Below are 20,311 nucleotides of genomic sequence, written 5' to 3'. Positions count from 1 at the left end.
GGGCTAAAGAGCTGCCGTCTCAAAACAGCTGGACCCAACACTGATATTAGTCATCAGGGAGCGCGAGGTGCACTGTTCACAGATGATTTGCTGATGCAGTGCAAAGATTCTGTCTAGCATGACTTTCATCCCTCAGAAATTCAAGCCCACCACAAAGCTGTCGAATCAGTGAGATGTGCTGAAAGGTTTTTAGAGGAAATGTTTCATTGCTGCACAAATCTCACACAAGCTTCAGGATCACACATTACAAAGAAAAAACTGACAAGAACCATAACTGGCCCTGCGCTAACATCAATTAAAGAACAATACACATTACACTTATTAATAACAATAATTAAAGACCAGAGATTATAAATATAAAAACGTTGATCACTGCAGCTTTAAATTACACAAATTCTGAGGCCAAAAACAGAGGAAAACAAATTAAAAAGTGATCCACTGATTCGAGTTAACTTAAACTGTGCTTGTAACTGCACCGTCATGTTCACATCTACGTCTGTAAACACTTTTGAACAGTGGATCATAAAACCTGCACACATACAGCAGCACTGAGTCCCTGCTGAGTGAAGATATGAAAGAAGCAAACAAACATTAATAGACTTGAAGTGTAGCAACAGCCTGAGTGATTTGCCAGAGTAATGTGGGATGAAAGCCAAGAGCTTAATCCTCTTTCACCCTCTTCCCAAGTTCATGTTCTCCACTGCTTTGAGATATGAAACAGCAAAAATCAAGACAACTTTGAGCGAGCACACTAATTTCTCATCAGAGTAGATTCTCCCTACAGCAAGCTGTTATGAAACGAGCCAATCATATGTGAGGTTTTAGTGAAGTAAGAGCTGGGAACGGTTTCCTAACTGAGAATCTTAAGCATCTAACGCAGCAGAAGTAGTTTACCTGTTAGCTCTGAAAGCGCACTGTGTTCTGCCAGGTGCTTCCTGTAAAGAGTCTTCAGCACTTTGGCGCTGCCAAACCTCTTGAAGCGTTTCTTCACATTAGTGTAAAACCACTCCAGTGACTGTGTCTTCAACAACCTGAGAAAGAAACACACAAACATACAACAGATTAATATAGATTATGCTAATCACCCTACCAAATGTGAAGGAAATGTAGTTTTCTTCACATTTGTTATTATCCACGTTTTGGTCAAGCAACATTCAACCAGAATTTCAGTAACCAGGTCAAACACAAAAAAGCAAAACCATCAGTCAGTCCTGGTGCCAATCTACATCTGACTCACAGATGAACACAACCAGCTGCTGGCAGCTGTGCGGATTCATTTCCACTATGTCTCTCACATCAATAGCCAAAACTTCTCTGGAGTTACTTCATAAATCAGGAGGCTGAGAGAGACTCAGCAGGAGATGTTTAATCATTAGTAAAAGGTAGACAGGAGACACATAAGCGTCTCACTTTGATGTTTGCAAGACAGCATGAAATCACACGGGCCGGTTTACACTGAAGTTGGGTCGTCATGGGGGGTAATACAGTGACAACGCTGATTAAATAGCAGGATTGTCGCACTCATTTCATCTTACACTCTACCTAAAAAATAAGTGTTTTTAAAGCTGGAAGTGAGTTGGAAAAACACAGCAGCTGTTATCATTTGTGACGGGTAAGAAGTCACAGCCAACAAATCACAGTGACACTATCTGATCTGCAGCAAGAAGGCAGCATTACAGAAACACTTCACACAAACTTAGCAGAGTCTTGCTGACGTAAAGTTAAGAAACAATCTGTAGATATGAAATCACTGTTTGGTTAACTGTGAAAAGTCTGAACCACCAATATATCTAAATGTGAAGACGGTTGGGAGCAGTCCGGTGGTGCAGTAATTAGCACCGTCACAGCAAAAAGGTCCTGGGTTCAAATCTAGCCGGGATCTTTCTGTGTGGAGTTTGAATGTTCTGCCCATGTCTGCGTGGGTTTACTCCGACTTCCTCCCACAGTCCAAAACAAAACCTGTTAATGTTACACATCTCGTAGATACACTGTGCTGTTTTCTTTGTTTTACCTACTGTATCATATTAACTGGAGAAAACCCACACAATCATGTAAGGTCATGCAAACCCCAGACAGAAGGGCGTTTATGTACCCAAACCCAGAACACTGCTGCTGTGAACAGTATTTCAGCAGTGTTTTACTTAAATAAGTCAATGTGAAGAATTTGAAGATTTCTGTAGACCTATCAGTTAGTGAGGTCACATGAATTAGACTAATGTGAAAGTAACATGTTACTCTGCAGAATCTGAGTAAGTGTGCAGAAAATGTATCTCAACTACAACATTTACAAATAGTGACTGACTCTATGAAAAGTGTCTGTTTATAGCCTTGCATACTATAACTAAAATTGTTGTATGTAACATATGAAACATGGCTGTAAACAGACCCAGTATATGATCCAATGTGTGCATGATATTGTTAGTCTAGCTCAGTTACGTGCTGCATTATCTTCAAGTACATTTAAGATTGAAATTCCTATCACTGCTGCTTTTAAATTAACTGTATAATGACACGTTTATGTTTAATGAGGTACCCTCCGATTTCTGAGTGGTTGTAAGTGTGTGTACACAGCGAGTGCTTTGACAGGAAGCAGATGCAAAACATAAAATGTCACACATCATTACTGCACTTCTACAGGCTTTGTAAGGTGCCTCCTGGTGCAGACTAAGCAGCCAGGTTTTAACTACCAGCTACTGGCCACGATGCCTCACTGGAAAGAAAGAAGTACATCTACAAAGCACTATTACATTTTTATTACACTGCAGTTTTTTCTTTATTTTAAATCTATTTGGATGTTCTACCTTTAGGTTCTCTGACAAATACTAAAGTTAACGTAGCACCTAAATACATCGTTTAATGCATGACTGGATATCTGCAGTCCCCGTTGACCCCACGGCTGATGCTATATTGAATGATCTGGAGGCAGGTGGCAGGTAGGTAAGCTTATCACAGTGATTCCTGACACCAGCGCATGTCATGGCTCTCTATTCTCATATTATCTACTTAATTGATTTTGAATGTCTGGGTCAGACAGCAGCACAACCCTGATCCACTGCATACAGAGTGGCATTTAAACCAGCAACTGCTTTACACATTTAAAATTTACATCTACAGTGTCTTTGAAGTTTCTGGAATATATTAAGGCTTTTAAAAAGGTGCCATTGTGAAGTATATAATGTAATCATTTAGCAGAAATCACAGGCTTTTAATTTGGACTCCGTGCAGCAGACGTGACCGGACATGGTCACTTCAGAGTTTGACTAGAGGCTGCAGAAATACATTCCCACTAAAACCCCATAAATCTGACAGTCTGTAACTTTCAAACACCAACAGTCTGAGGGTCAGACCTGCATGTTTAGAGGTGAGAATAGTGGCTCCATTTTTTTTCTTCTACATGCAATCACTTCTGATTAGGAGCCTGTCTAGAAATGTGTTCTCCACACATTTGAACGATTATCACGTCTCGACCTTTTTCATGATTGCTGCATTTTCAGCAGGCCTTACAAGACAGCATTCAATTTGTCATAGAAACTAGTTTTTTGCTTTGTACCCCTCAGCAATGAGAAAAACATATAACAAGCTCAGCCTCGTCCTTTTAAAAGAAAATGTCAACTCCTGAAATGTCAGCGTTTCATGAACAAAGGGAATTTTAATTATGACACACTTTCGATTTTAGCCATTAGGCTTTACAATCTGAGCAAACTGTAAAAAATATAAAATTACACAAAAATAAAGTGAAGTAGAGCGTGTGGATTTAAAGTTCACATGCTTAATGGAGCGTTTCAGGATTTCTGTAACATTAAACAAACAAGTTGAGTTCGAGAAAAGACCTCTAAAGGGAAAATTTGGGAAAATGTCTTTGAAAATCCATTTTATGTTGCTGCACATCTCCCTACCTCTGTCATCTTGCATTAGTGCAAATGTTGGGGCCAAAGGAGACTTTATCCTGCACTGTATCTTAGTGTCTATGTTATGTGTAATAAGTGCTAAATCCATCTCTCCAACAGTGGAGTAAGACCTTAATAACCTTTGACGTCACTCTCGGCCTCTCATCCTCACTTAGTCTCCTTGTATATCGCACACACACACACACACACACACACACACACACACACACACACACACACACACACACACACACACAGATAAACACCACAGCACTTCCAGGCACCACCGCTGACCTTACCTGCTCTTCTGGCAGGCGGAGCAGAGCCAGGTCTTGTCCCGTTTGTTGTACACCCGGCAGGCCTTGCAGACATTGTAGTGGCAGTCGTGACACTGGCGTTTGGGGTTGAGCAGGAAGGTGAAAGGCGAGCAGCAGCGGATGCAGCAGCGCTGGTTGAAGCAACTCTGCCGTGACAGCAGGAGGCAGCGACTGCCCTCCTCGTCCAGCTCCTGCTTCAGCTCGCTGTGGGGAGGAGGGGGGAGAGAGATAGTGAAACTAGGAATGTGTGTGTGTGTGTGTGTGTGTGTGTGTGTGTGTGTGTGTGTGTGTGTGTGTGTGTGTGTGTGTGTGTGTGTGTGAGAGAGAGAGAGAGCGAGAGAGAGAGAGGGAGAGAGAGAGAGAGAGAGATGTATAAAATCTGTTTGAAAAAGATGCTTATGTGTCAGTGAGTAAGATAAGAAGTATAGTATTCCACAGGGATCATATGAAGTTCCTGCACATGGATAAAGCACCAGACCAGGGTTTACTGTGTCAAATAGGATGATTATGTGAATGAGGACACAGAGTGCACAGATGAACGCACACTGATCCTCTGCGTCCCTTTAATGAAAATGGAGCAGAAATTAAAGTGGTTTCAAAAATTCGGTCAGGTTGTTTCATCATTTTGTAAACAGAAAATAAATAGATACGGTGAGAATTATGGAGCTGCTTCATATGTTTATCGAGCTGATTGTTAACCAGAAAGCCTGTATTAAATAAATAACAGCCGTGGTGACTAAACCACAAATACATGGTTAAAACACACACAAAGAGCCCAGTGTCTTCAGTGCATCTTCACTAAGACAAATGAATTCAGTCGCTTGTCCTGATAATTAACTAATGTTAATAACTGAACAAGTATCTTCACTAGTTATGGTGTTAATGATGGCATGAATATATGAGAACTTGTTGAGGCTTGAAGAGAGAGATGTAAAATCAGGTAACATTGGACTGAAAGGGGTTCATTTGAGACCCCTGATGTCTTTTTTTAGGTTAATCTGGATGAAAGTGCAAAAGAAGTGAGAAGAGCTCAAACCATGGAGATTAATGCAATAATAATTTATGCTAATTAATGTAATGTAATTTTGTAATTGTGTGCCTCAATATGACTTTTTTTAACATGCCGTCTCGACTTTACACGTTTGATTGCATTTATAATCCTTTCGCAAACACAAAGCACTAACAGACTTACAGCAGCCTGCATTTACAACCTGCAAACAGCACTTACATTAAGTGCTTTGAGTGCATCAATATATAAGGACCAGTCCATTTACCATTTTACCATCTGTTTCAGTGCCATACAAAGACAGCAGTCTGCTTCTTTTGTTGTTGAGTTAAATTAATGTTGCTGTTTGACATCATTGGCACAGTGTTTCTGTTTCTGTGCGTTTGTGAGGAACAAATCTGTTCTGGTCAAACTGGTCAAAGTAATAGAATTAAAACTGTACGCAAATTCATTATTTGTTTTATTAAAATGAAACACATTAATCTAATTACTTATTTATTTATTTACTCATCTAAATTAATTGGACTTGGTATGCACATCTCTCTTCATTTGTGGTGTTACTAGATCACATTTATCTGAATTTACATTGTTATAAATTTGTTTTAGACTGGTTGCTTTCTGCCAGGGACCTGAATAACTGCCAGCTATTTGTTTTCTGTTACATTCAGTAAATGTGACAGCAAACAAACACGGGTAATTGTGTAACAATTTAGCATTCATTTCTTTTATCATTAGCTTTCCAGCAAAGAAATACAGACAGAAGCAGATGATTTGACAGGAGTTCCAACATGATGGAATATAAAATTAGTCAAACAAATGAAGGCAAAGCAGGAGAGGCAAATAGAAAGTGTGACTGTGTAGGTGGCACTAGAAAGAAATCCATTATTTTCACATCATGACAGCAGGAGCATCAGCCATAACTGAATCATTTATAAATTATTACAGCTCGAAACTGATGGAGTCTGACAAGATGAGGAGAGAGGCAGGAACTGCTTCTGCAGGTATGCAGGTTGGTTTCATTTCAGTTTCTGATGACATGAAATTCAAAATGCAAAGCATCAAAATAAATTCCTCATTCTGCACGTGACAATGTTTATTAAAGTACGTTTACAGAATGTGATTTATGGAAACTTAGGGGTTTCTTTAAAAGAAAAGATGATGATGTTATATGTGACAAAAGCTCAAAGCAAAAACTCAGACAACAAATGAATATTTTTAGTGTAGAAAAATGTGTCAATTTCTCTGTTAATCAATAGTAACAAGTAAAAGGTCACATCAGCGATGACGAAAAAGATGAATTTTATTTTTTTTAAAAGAACAATTATGATAGCAAGCTTTGGTTCTGTTGGCTAATCACTTCAGCTCTGTAGAGTTAGAAGTCCTTTAAAATTTTAACCACAAATATTTAAATGAAACTTGTAACTTTAAAACCATAAACACTTTACAGTCTCCCTCGGATGCCCCTCACTACAGCACCACATCCATTACTAAAGCTCAGTGGATGATATAAATACCTCCCAGACAGAACAGCATCAGCCCGACTCAGACAGAGACTGTGAGGTAATAACATCAAGAAAGTGAAGAAACATGCACAAACATACCTGAAACATAAAGCATCCCATGATACTCAACATAAAAAAAAGCTGTGGACCTTTTTTTTGACCTAATAAGACATGTACAGTAATGTTTCGCAGCACTCTGCAGCTTTATCCTCACACACCCTCAGCGAAAGAAGCTTTTGAGCTTCGGTCATTCAAAGAGAACAAACAAGAAGAGGCTCAGACTGTGTCAGCTGCAGTTATCCTCACATAAAGTCTGCTTCTTGGTGATAAGCTAACTAATGTCTGCTGGCATTTGTCTGAATGGAGCTTAGTTTATTTTTCTTGTGTTTGAAGATTTGAATGGGGATCAGTTATCTTTTGTCATAAGAAGATAAAAAGATGAGTTGTTCTCTGTAAACAGTGTATCTTACCAAATGAATGTGCCTGCTGTGCTGCTTCTGAACAGCAGGGGACAGCTGTGTTTTAAGTTTTAGGATTTTTGTATCTGGTGAACGGAGGTTTTCACTATTCACAATTCCAGGACAGCTAATCTCTCATATATCATCAACTTCTAGGCTGATGCATGAAAACATCTGACAAATAGCAGCTTATTTACATGTTAGCATCTATGCGGCAACATTAAAACTCATTTATAGCTGATTTTCTCATCTACTGATCAGTCATTTCAGTTATGAGAACCATGTCTCAGAAAAGCTTTGCAAAATCACCTTTTTTGCAATGTGCATTTAACTTGTCTCTGATCATAGCTGGGATACAATTCAGTTCATTTAGGATGTTGACATGTACAAATGACTTACTGAAGTTCAAACTGATTATCAGAATGAGGAAGACAGGTGATTTAAGTGTCCTTGAATGTGGCCTGGTTGTTGGCTGGTCGGAGTATTTCAGAAATTCTCGAGGGTTTACAGAGAAAGGTTTGAAAAACAGTGAGCAGCAATTCTGTGGGTGAAAATCCCTCATTGATGCCAGAGGTCAGAGGAGAATGTCCAGTATGCTTTCAGCTGATAGTAATAGTAATAGTAACTCAAATAACCACTAATTACAACCAGGAATGCTTCTAATATTTTTTTCTGTGCTCGTATTTTCGTCCCTTTTCGATCCCTTTATGACCGCACACGATGTCACAAAACTCAAATCATGTCAAACTAGTTTCTTGAACAGTGAGTGTGCCTCCACAGTCACCAGATGTCAATCCAGTAGAGCACCTTTGGGATGCTCTGCTGGATTGAGAATGGGAGATTTGCATTATGGATGTGCAACCTACAAATCTGCAGCAACTGTGACGCTGTCATGTCAATATGGACCAAAATGTCTGAGGAATGTTTCTGCCTCTCTATGCCATGAAGAATTGAGGCAGTTCTGAGGGCACAAAGGAGTCTAACTAAGTATTAGCCCCAAGTAAGTGTGAAATCAGTAGATGCTGTATTTAGCTTCAGAAATCCCCAGCACACTGTTTTAAAAACAAATCTCATCTGGAGTATTTATTTGTGTTTTTTGTGTCTTTCTTGCTTTTCTATTATTATCTAATGAAGTAGTTATTCTTGAGAAAAACAGAAGAGTATTATTATCACACATAGCATCATCTCAGATCAGTTATAAAATACATGTGTGACACTTCAGTTATCCAAATCAGTCCTGAACATCTTAACACAGAAGTTTCTCCTTTCATAAGAAAAACATGCAGCAGAGGTCACAAAGAAAGTCAACAGCATCCAGATGTGTTCTCCTGTTCTTCGCTCATCTCTATTCCTTTCCTAACTTCATCTCTGCCCTCTGATTGCTGTTTCAGATGCATGAACACTCCTGGGTTTCATCTCAGGGATGTCGGTGCAGAAATTGAAAAGCAAGATGCATGAAGTGAGAGCTCACGTAACAAGTTTGGGAGTGAGGAAGCAGAAAAGTGAACAATCGAAATGACATGACAGATTAAACTCATACGTGTGATGACTGAAAGCAGTACGTGACCTTTTGTATCAAGTACTTCTGCTAAAGAGGGGATTAGCCGTGAAGATCTTTGGCCACATTTATCAGCTGTTAAAAACTGCAGTATAGATTGACTTTATTATTGTTTTGACCTAAGAAATAACTTAACTTTTGGGCAAAAGCATGTCTGTCTTTAAAGAACTCAGACAATGTCAACAATGTGTAATCATGCCGGCTAAACAATTACAAGATTAGCTGGTGGTAAGCGCTTTGCTTAGCAACACTTGTTGAAGTTAAGGAATGTAAAAAGCTCACCAACTAATCACTTTTTTCGTCATGTCATGTGGGGATTTAACAGAAAAACCCCTTTCAGTTACACATATGATTCAAGCAGAGAAACTGTTGTCATTTCAGTGGCCTCAGATAGTGATGATGGGCCTTTTTAAACATTAATGGCGGTACAGTGAAGCAAATACACAGATTTTTGAATATGGACACAAAATTGGATTGATACTGTAGTTCTACAGTGTTTTCAGGCCACAGACGTATGTTCTATGTTCTGACTAGACTGTCACAGAGACTTAGATAGAGTTAGAGTTTGGGAGGTGGGAAAGTAAGTTAAGGTGAATGTACTGAAAATATATATGCAGCTGAGGTAGGGCTGCTCGATTATGGCAAAAATGATAATCACGATTATTTTCACTGAAATTGAGATCACGATTATTTGACGATATTTATTTCGTCCGCCAGAGCTTATATATTTTTTTTTTACATGCTGTAGTGCCATTTGTGGGAGCATTTCAAGTTGCTATACATCAATACAACTGTTATAGCCCATATTTTAAAAATGTGTATGCATTAAGTCCATAGTAACTACATTAATTGCAAAAAAGTGCAATAAACTACAAAAAAATTGAAAATCGTTTTTGTTTTTACATATATTTCTACTTGGAGAAATTTAAGAGGTTTATCCCTCAAAACTTTAAATACAAAAAAGTTGCAAAAAATAGTTTACAACAACAGGAAATTTTTTTTGAGTGTCTTCATAGTTTTATTTTTGGAGATACAGCAATTTTTATATACTGCAGGAAAAACAAAAAAACAATCCTATGATGCAAATTTGCAAAGAATGTGCATGTGCATCAAAATAAACTATTTCCAGCAGTGCAATTCGAGTTCTAAGGCCTACAAGTAAAAAACTACATTTTCCGCAAAAATGACGTCACTTGCGATAGTTCACGTTGACGTCTTTTTCAATGTGGGAAGTGTTAAGAACAGCTGATCGGATCGGCAAAGCGTGTTTCTGGAATATTATGTTTTTGTTCCTGCAAGCTCTTTTTATGCAATTTTTGCAAAGCTATATGTGGAAGGAAACCGTGACCGAGGACAAATGATGGCATAAGATGTAAGTACAACTCCTCTGGTTTCATATGGAAAAAAATTTATTGTGCTAGCTTAGCGTTCAGGTTCTACAGGGATTTAAAAATAGTTACACAAAACGAGCATGCTGCTCTGACCGGCTTTAAAGGTTTAACAATAACAATGTATTGAATAATGACTTTAAAAAATAATATAAAATAGTGTGCAAATACTGATAACAGTGCAAATGTTTGCAATATAAGAAATAAATGAAAAATGTGAACTTTGCAGTGTTGCTCTGTGGTGCAGCTACGACACCATAGCAAAGTTTACACACTGTGTCTACTTGATCCACGTCTGACTCCGCGAAGCCATAATGTTTCCACACCACTTAAGTTTTTTTTTTTTACCTCTCTTTTCAACCAACGGCAGTCCACTCCTCTCCAAATAACTTCTGCTTAGCTTTCCGAGCTTCCCTCGGGTCCTCTTAATTGTTGTGACGCGTGTTCGAAATGCAGAGCAGTGCGCTTGATTTGCCACATGGAGCAGCGCGAGAGTAAAGCATGAGGGAGGGGCTAATAATCGGCTCAGTCATTTTTAATGATCGTTGAAAGCCCAGATCGTAATCGTGATTAAAATTCGATTAATTGAGCAGCCCTAAGCTGAGGGTCATAAATTTTAGTCGTATAGTTTAGTTTTTCACTATTTCTATAACTCAGTTAAAGTATGGTACGTAACAACCACCTGCCCGTCTAATATACTAAAGTACACTTCTTTAAAGCATATTTTTCTTACAGTAATATTTTGGTGTCTCTGTTTCCTCAACCTCCAAAATGTAACCAGAAAATAATCTGAAACAACATAGATTAAAAGTTTAAAGAAAAGACCACGGGTTGAAAATCTGTTTGCTGGTCCTCAAAGACTGCGTCTGAAGAGATGCAGAGATATTTTATGGTGTTTCATAGATAATTCTGTGGACCCTGTTTCATCTTCAGTATGTGGTACTGAAAAATAAATCCATCTGCTTTTTTTTTTTATGTGAATGTAGCTAATGTAGCTAACTGATCTGGTAGGTGGCTTATAAAGTAAAACATTTCATATTAAATATGAAATACTTTCAAAACATATGCGTAGTCTGACCTACAGGCAGAAACCTCGTGTCCTCAGTGTGTGGACAGAGTGAGACTGGAGGGTAACAGCAACAACAATAAACAGTTCTTATGGGAAGTTATAATAGACCACACTGGGCTGATAAGCACACACTAGACATAGTCCTAAGAATATATACTTTAAAAAAATGTAGCTGTGAAGTTACATTATCAAACACTACACATAAACACTTAATTAATCAAGCCAGATGTCCAAATAAAAGGGCTTTTGCTGATAAAAATCTAAGGGAAATCCTGACAATTAGGTTAATCTTGTATGTGAGGTCCTTCTCATGGGTTTTCAGTCCACTGAAAGCATTTTGGTAAACAGTGGAGTAATGCTGTAAGAGGTAAGTGTTTTTCTAAATAAAGCACCAGGACCAGCAAGGACTCTTTTTGTTAAACAGGCAAATCATTTTCCACTATTGTGTAACTCTCAGGCTGAGGCTACAGGCAATGAAATCCACCTATTTACCACGTTATTGTGCCTTTGTATCTATATGTGTTGAGGTTGGGGTGAAGGAGGAAGCTGGTCTGAGTGCAGCGGAAAAAGGCTTCACTTCCTGGCTACTGTGTTTAGGACACACTTCAGAGCAAAGAGGCGGGAAAGGAAATCTCCACCAAGGTCTAAAAATTCCTCGAATTAAATTGTGCTGAAGAAAAGCAGCCTGAGAAAATTGGTGTGAAAGACCTTAAAGGTATACTGGTTATGCAGTGCCTTACTTACTTATATGTTCTTCATTTTGTTTCCATAGCCATACTTTATATTTTCATCACCATGGTAGAAATAGTTTATAATCTGAAACATAACATATCTGTCAAACACAGTGGAGGCAATGGTATGACATTGGAACTGTTGGAACTGGGTCATTAGTGTTTATTGAGGATGTGACTGTGGATAGAAGAAGCAATATGAATTCTGAAGTGTACAGGGCTGATCTCTCTACACAGATTCAGCCAAATGCTGCAACTGCAAAAGCAAAGAAATGAGATATAGTTTCCATTCCCAGTGGCCAAGTGAGTCACCTGATCTCAATCGAACAGAGGAGGCTTTTCAACTAATAAATAAAATACAAAACTGGATGCAGAGAAACCCACAAACAAACAGCATCTAAAGGTAGCCGCAGTAAAGGCCCAGCAGAGCATCTCAAGGAAGGAAACAACATTTTGTGATGTTCATGAGTTCTAGGCATCAAGCAGTCATTCATTTCAAAGGATTTAAAATAAACTTCATGTTTAAATTTGGTTGGTTTGTCTAGTTAATGTTGGGACTTTGAAAATGGCAAAGTATTAAAATGACTGTAATTCTTGTAATTTTTGGAGGACTGCACACAAGTGCGTCTCCATGGTCTCTGCACAATTTTAATTTCCACAATCCCTCTTTCTGTCTACCCCAAGATCTACTCAAATTGAAACCAAAAATAAAAGAATATCTCCAATAATAAATCCTAGGTTTATGTTTCTTGCAACACTAAGAAGAGAAAAAGTGTACTTTTATAAACCGCTGTGATAAGCTGATTATTCAGCAGTTTCACATTTACTAGCAGACTCAAAGAAATAAGATTTCATCAGAGGTAAGGAAGTTCAAAACTTTCAAACACTCATATGAGCAGTGAGAGTAACCAAGCTGCAATAGAAAAACAGCAGGATGGGGGGGAAAGTCAGTACAGTTCACTTCCTAAACATAAAACACCTGGAGCTCCACTGCATTTACAGGTCAGAACTCACCTGAGTCTCTCCTCCTCTGTCTTGCGCAGCTTCATGTCCCTCTGCACCACCTGCAGCACGTGCTCCGCCTCATTGTCCGTCAGTCCTGTCAGATCAAGCTTTCGACCCATGGCTGACACCCCACCAGCTGTCTCAAACTCACCGACTGAATAATCAGCTTGTTGTTTTCATCTGGAAAAGAGAAAAATAGTCAGGCCAAATAAAATACACAAAATACAAACAAAAACACCTGACAGTGACAAAGTTCCCAGAATACCTGAGTTTACAGCTGGATGGTTTAGTGCAAACTGGGGGAGGAAAAATAAATATATTCACTAAAGAAGGAGTACTTCACTACTTTATAGTACTTTACAGCTATAGTTACGAGTTCTAAGTATGTGATTTTACTCTTAAAAACATGGTATGATTATAAAACACAAACATTAAACTACTGTTAATCAAACATGTTTGAGCCTGATGTTCAAGGAGTCATTATTTTTTTCTCTTGGGTCTTTAATTAAGACATGATTCCTAAAATACATGCTGAGACTCTTTGGAGAGAGTGAATCAGATCCAGCTAACATGTTTTCCATTCAGGCTTCTTTTTAATTCTCAGCATGCCACATATCACTCCTAGGGACTAATTTATTACAATAAAAGTACTTTTACTCACCTTTGATACATTTTTATAATTAATTATACTTCACTGGGTTTTGTGTAAACTTGTAATCTAGTACTCTGACGTAACTTGCAGCATTAACAAGAAAAATCAGAGCTACTGACACTTCCTGTAGAAGAAATCTCTTTTCTTTCCATCAGACCTGAAGCTGCAGCTTACTTTTGTTTTTGTTCTTGAATGCTGACGTGAAACTAATAAATAACCGTAACTCTCACAATCACAAGTATTTTACTGGAATGTGAAGCAAATAGTACCGATTTTAACGGAAAATACGAACACAAACAAAAATGCGAACATGCAAGTTAATAGTTTTCATTCAGGCTGAAGGTGATAAAGTCATAGTTTGATAACAACAACTTACCAGAATCTGTGGCTGAAATAGAGAAACACCTTTAAAGCTGAACTCCGTTTACTTCTAGAAAGAATTATCAGTAAGACGAAGCCAAACGCTTATTATAATCCAGTGAGTCTTTTTGTTTCATCGTTTTTTTGTTTTGTTTTTTTCGTATGAAAGATTGAGGGGGGGAAAGTGTTTCCAGCCTGATCTGCGCAGCAAGGCCTGGTTTCTGAGAGAAAAGCAGGATAAATCCTGATTAGGGTCTATCCGAGCGTTTCTCCACTTGCCAAGGTGACGTGGAAGTGATGAAAGCTTGTTTATATCACTTATTAAGAGGACATGGATTATAATAAAACCCTTAGGTTCTGACTGTGTTCAATCGTAAATGAACAATAGTCTTGGAGTCATATCTTGATGCTTTGCAAACACTCTGTCACGATATTATTCTTAAATCGCTTCAGTAACACGTGCTGTTAACAGTGTTTAATGAGTCTAAATTCCACGGGACTTGCGGCAGAATCAGCAAACAAAAAATGTAAAAAGCAGGTGATGAGGGTCAGAAACAGTCAGAAGTTTAGGATACATGTTGTAAAGATAAAGTCACAAACAGCTAAAGGTAGAAACTAAAACTGGTGGGTTGGGAGGGAAAGGGAATGGATGGATAAAGAGCAGGGAACTGAGGGCATCTAGTGGACAGCGGGAGAACTGCAGATTATAGTCGCCGTTGTGAGGATGTCAAACATCCATCCATGAACCACGGCAGACCTTCTGAATTATGAGACACACATTTGTCGCACATGTTTGAGTATTTTTAACAGCGGCTCTCCTTTTAGGTTCTAGATGTAAGTAGGAACAGCTGTCCGTGGAATCAGCAGTGGTCTGACAAAACAATGATGGTTTGAATTGTACAATGACCCACGGCTCTTTGTTTTACTTTGCTCCAGTCCTCTGTACAGTTTTGCAAGATAGGACAAGAACTTTTTCTCTCACATTTTCTCCAAACACTTCATAACACTGCATTTCTGAATGAATGGAAGAGCTCACAGGCGATATTTTTATTACCAAAATCATCAGGCTACATGATAAAAGAAGTCAAACATACATACATATTATATTTGTGGATGTGCCAATACAGCAGAGATACTTAAATAACTCAGAATTTGTTAAAGAAAATGATATTAGATAAATAAACTTAATTCAGGCCTATACAATTTTTAATATCATTAAGAGACCCAACGCACCAGTCAAATGAACACAGATTCCTGTTTAGAAATGCCTGACATTCCTAACTAAAGTTTGTATAATAGAGGCATAAATATGATCATTTTTCCATGTTACCTCAGGGTCATTTCTGATTATTAATTCAGTAGGAGAATCTATTAGAGCGGTCCAAGTGAACCACTCATTTCTTTGTACTATCATTTTGGGGGCTTTTTAGCCTTTAATGTTATGGACCATGAAGAATAACCAAGGGAAGATAATAAACAGCCAGAGCCATCTTTACTAACCTTATGGTGTATGGGGCACCGGCTCAAAATGGCATGCTTAATTATTGCATTTTAAACTAAGATGTACTATTTACTGTACTCATTGGAGAAAATCACTTGCACACTTTGTTGTTTTTTTTTTTTTTACAAAGGTTTAATTTCTCAGAAATTGTTTAAAGCCACTGTGAGGCAATTAAACATAAGAGAGTAGTGTGCAGTAATCCGTTGTTATCTCAAAGTGATGGTTCATTTTGAAGTTGCTTCTTCCTTATTTTTCTATAAAAGTTGCTGATGCAGCAACAGGAGTCAAACATGTGGTCAAATCAGCACACAAACTGCAGGTACACAAAAACAGAAAAACACGTTCACTGCTGTGTGTACAAACTGAAAGGGAAGCAAACTTATTCTTCAGTATTTCTTAAAAAGAAGAAGAAGATGACAGGGAAGAAAAATCAAGTGATACATAAAATACACACCTACTAATTGAAGTTTTTGTAACTTGGGGCTTCTGTTCGGCTGTGCTTTGTAATTGTGCCCTTTCTCTCTTTGTGAATCTGCTGAATTGTGAAAAATAAAGTTGTTGGTTTTTTTTTCCTTTTTTCCTTAAAAGGTTTTTGTTTTCATATGTTTCAAATGTTACAGTCTCCCACGTTGTTGTGGAGGAAACTTTTCCGTTTCTCCTTTACAAATGTTGCTTCAGTTCATCGAGGTTTATAGTCTATCACTTATGCACAGCTCTCTACAGGTCCCACCATGGCATTTCAGTCAGGTTAAAGTCTGGACTTTGACTGGGTCATTAAAACCCACTGATTCTTTTTTTTCCCAGCATAGTACAAATGAAGCACAAAGTGTTACATCATGTCAATGTTTTTATTTACTTTATAAAGTTGTTTTCTTTTGCTTGTGCAGCTTTCCAGCTGCCTTGTTCCTGTGCAGCACTCAGCTCTGTCGTCAGGTCCCGTATCCTCCTGAAATAGGGCAGATGTGATCAGGTGATGGAGAACAACTGCCTCGCCTGAAACCACACCCTGAACCCACTGCTCCACCCCTCCCCTACAGCTGAGCCACAAACCACACCCTGCCACATTCAGCCATTTTGTTCTTTTACTGTTGTGCTTGGGCTCTTCATCCTCTTGCATGATTTTATTTTGGCCAGCCTTTAGCTGTTGGATAGATGGCCTGACATTTGACTTTAAGATACTTTGATATACAGAGGAGTTGATGGTTGACTCGGTGACTGCAAGATGCCTAAGTTCTGTGGCTTCAAACAGAAACCAAAATCATCAATCCTCTACCACTTTGCTTGACATGTTCTGAAACCCTGTGTTCTGTTTTCGTCAAACATGGGGCTGTGAATTTGCTGGGACATCTAATCTTGGGAAGACTGTAAGATAATATTAAGCCAAGCTAAGGCAACTTTATTTAAAAACCACTGATCACACAGCTGAACCTGAAGCAGCAGTTTGGTGTTGAAAGTATTTGTTTGTGTGATGCATTCAGGCGTGATTTAACAAACCTCAAAACCTTCTGCGATTATGGAAGTGCTCACACTTGGTGATGGTTAATTAATCAGCAGCACCTAGCTATTTACCCTCTTAATTCCTATGAAGACACCAATGGTGTACTTAGTTTTTCGCAGTACTGCACAAAGTCATGTAAAAAAACATTATTTTTCACATGACTGTAAATTTCTGGTATTTCTGTGTTACAAAAGCTGTATCCAAACATCAATATTTAGTTCACACTGAATTTGAAGTCAGTCTCAGAGCATCGGCACATGTTATACTAAATACAGCAGTAGATCAATATGTAGTATTTTTTACGTATTGTGGAAAGATGATGGTAAAGTCAAATAAATTTGACTAAACTGACATTTTCAGTCAAAGAAAAAGTTAAGAAAAAGCTGCAAATTTCAAATAGTTGTTACGCCTGACATTTACTACTGATGTGTCTGCTTTATTTTACTGATGGCAAGATAACCTCAGTGGCATTGACATTATTTAAACATGATTTCAGTGCATAAGGTTTAAAATATAACATTTGTAAAATAAATCAATAAATAAAAAAACACAAACAGTGTACATTTCATAACAGCTTTACTAATAATGATCACCAAAACGATTGCCTGACTCTGCACATTAAACCCATAGAGCTCCTTTTATGGATGGTCAGCATAAATACTGTCTTTGGTCAGTTGACTCTTCTCCCTTCTTGAAGGAATGCACCTGAATAGGTTGCAAGTTCCCCTGACCTTGAGTTTGTCATACCTCCTGTTCCTGAGTTTGTTCCTGAGTCAGCTAGCTGGTTTCCTGTTTCTATGTCTGAATATCTTTCTGTTCCTGAGACCATCCCTTGGTCAGGTAACTGATTTCCTGTTTCTGAGTCAAAATATGTGGATGACCTTTCAGTTCCTGAAAATATCTATGGATCAGCTAACCAATTTCCTCTTTCTGAATGATCATACAATCTTTCTGTTCCCCCATGTATCCTGAAACTGTTAGTGAATCTGGGTAATCTGGCGTTTCTTTGAAGCAGCAACAGACTGTCATTATTTTATCAGATGTCTTTCCTGATACCAAGTCTGAGTTGAAGGCATTCTGTACTGAGTCTGTTCTGCCATGTGCATCCTGATCCTGAGTCAGCCAATGAAGTCTATCCCCTAGAGTTGTTTGACATCTACAGTCAACCTCCATCAATCTAGACAGTCATTGCCATAGACTCGCAGACCAAGGACCTTATGTCTGCCAGCTTCACTTGGATCTAACTGGTTTCCAGCTGGTCTTGCTCTCAGGCCTTAGCCTATCTATGTTTTCCCTTCAGCTTCACTGTAAAGATCAACTGAGATAATTTCTGAGGTGCCTTGTCCACCTTCTACTCGGCTTTTACAAGAATTCTTCAGGTTTTAGTCCTTGTGGACAACCTTATACTCAGGCCTATCGTCACAGTTGTTTCCCCTGTTTTCTCTGTTTCTATATGCCTGCATGTCAGAATTAAAATTAGAATATGTATGTATGTATGGGTGACTTGATTTAATTTTTCAGCAATTTGAGTTATTTCTCTTTAGATGTTTGCCTTCACTTATAATTTCTTTTATCAACCCACTAGAAACTGTCTAGTTGTGAATAAGCCATTTGATCATTTTGTTTCTTACTGGAAGTCTCGGGCTACAAGTTTGAAGAAGCCAAATAAACCTCCATAGTAGATTTCTAACTTTATCTGGTATATCTGGTCAATTCAATAAATGAATTGAAGGATGCATACAACTTTCTATGTCGTGAAATACCTGGCTATATCGTATGAATTTAGATTGCACAAACATGCACCAAAAAAAAAAGACAAGATGGAGTGTAACTGGAACTGGAGACATCACACACTCATAGCTAATTAGGCAAAGAAAGGTTTGTAACTTAAAAATTGATGGAAGTTTTTTTCGTTCTGTGTTAAGGCTATAACATAGGTAATAGGTAATGTCTATATCTCTGTCTAAATAATGTCTAAAACTCTGAAAGAGTAATATGAGCCAATTTATTGTTAGATTTTATACTTGTTTCCTACTCTTTTCTCTACAGATGCTGCAGGTCTAGCAAAGTTTTGCCAGGGGGGCCAGGTAGGGCATTAACAGGGAAAGGGGGGCACAAAGAAATACTTTTCTTTCTTATTCTCATTTAAAATGTCTCATTTTTAATAAATAATTATCTGAATCTTATAACCAAAGTTTTTATTTGATGTGAAATGTATAGAAATCATACATATACCAACAAGACAGTGTACATCACTGTCACAACAGCGTTTGTTTTCATTCAAAGGCTTTATGGCTTTTCCTATAATACCTGGTAGGCCGGTCTCTAGTCAAAATGCCTGGGCCGATTTTTTGTCCCAGTCCAGCTCCGGGCACAACACACAGTGAATTAATCTGAGAAGGTGCAATACAAAACAAATTTCCCACTTGTGGGACTAATAAAGGTTATCTTATCTTATCTTAAAAAAATAGATGGCCGGGCCAGCGGTGCAAATCGCAAATTTCCTCCCATAGACACATTAGTTGACACATTATTTGTCCCATATTGGCTTCTTAATGACAGTATCTTAGCTAACAACCCCAACTACCAGATTCATCTTGTAATTGGCTAAAAATCACTTAACCTACCGGTGAGACGGACATTGTTAGCTGGCAGTCGAAGTTTGCAGAACTACGAACGCAGCTGGAATCCACAGCTGTACGTGTTCATGCAGCTTGCATTTTCACCTGCTGGACATCATTACCTGACAAGGTTAACTGTCTTCAGAATATTGCAGGGATATTATTTACAGTATTTGGCTCTACAGATTTTTTTCTCATACGGAGAGTGTCCTCAGGTAGCCGTCTGAATGCTGGGAGACGTGTGTCTCTGAGTGGGAGACCAGAGATCACATTAACATGTGTATCTCTGTATTAACAAACATGCTGTATTGGTTCAGTTTATTTTTTCTTATCATTGTTGTGAGGAGACCATTTGGAGACCATTTGGATTTTCTGTTGTTTGCTGTTATAGAGTTCTTGTTATGGATAAAAAAGTGCCTCTTTTTAAAAAAAAAAAATAGCTGATAACTATTCGCTGATAGCTGCCAGCATCTGTGAACAAATATAATTCTATAAAGTTGTTCTATATAGCGTGTAACTGCTAATATAGAGTGCTATTAAATTTATTGCTAATGCAATCAAATGGCACCTTGACTTGGCACTCATCATCAGAAAGGTTGCCGACCCCTGGACTGCAGAAAGACCGTCTTTAGGGAAAATGTTATTATCTCAGTTTTTTTATGCCACATGTACATCAGGGTACTAATCGTGAAATATTGGATGAAACCTTTACACCACAAGAAGACAATGTGCTCATTGCAGTGCTGATTCTTATAATG

General features: G+C 38.2%; 1 protein-coding gene across 2 annotated transcripts in view; it reads right to left on the bottom strand.

The window, feature by feature from the left end:
- Positions 1–14,278, bottom strand: part of myripa (myosin VIIA and Rab interacting protein a) — a 31,364-nt gene extending 17,086 nt beyond the window's left edge. For both annotated transcript variants that reach the window (XM_080293321.1, XM_080293322.1), the window contains exons 1-4: positions 13,950–14,278; positions 12,931–13,101; positions 4,187–4,408; positions 895–1,031 (exon numbers count right to left, since the gene is read on the bottom strand). In XM_080293321.1, the coding sequence (XP_080149447.1) occupies positions 895–1,031; positions 4,187–4,408; positions 12,931–13,040 (469 nt within the window). In that variant the 5' untranslated portion in view covers positions 13,041–13,101; positions 13,950–14,278. The remainder of the gene's footprint in view (positions 1–894; positions 1,032–4,186; positions 4,409–12,930; positions 13,102–13,949) is intronic.
- Between the last annotated feature and the right edge of the window lie 6,033 nt (positions 14,279–20,311).

The sequence above is a fragment of the Astatotilapia calliptera genome, chromosome 18 (assembly GCF_964374335.1).
Source record: "Astatotilapia calliptera chromosome 18, fAstCal68.1, whole genome shotgun sequence".
In the NCBI taxonomy this organism is placed as follows: domain Eukaryota; kingdom Metazoa; phylum Chordata; class Actinopteri; order Cichliformes; family Cichlidae; genus Astatotilapia; species Astatotilapia calliptera.
This window is presented reverse-complemented; position numbering and strand designations above follow the sequence as displayed.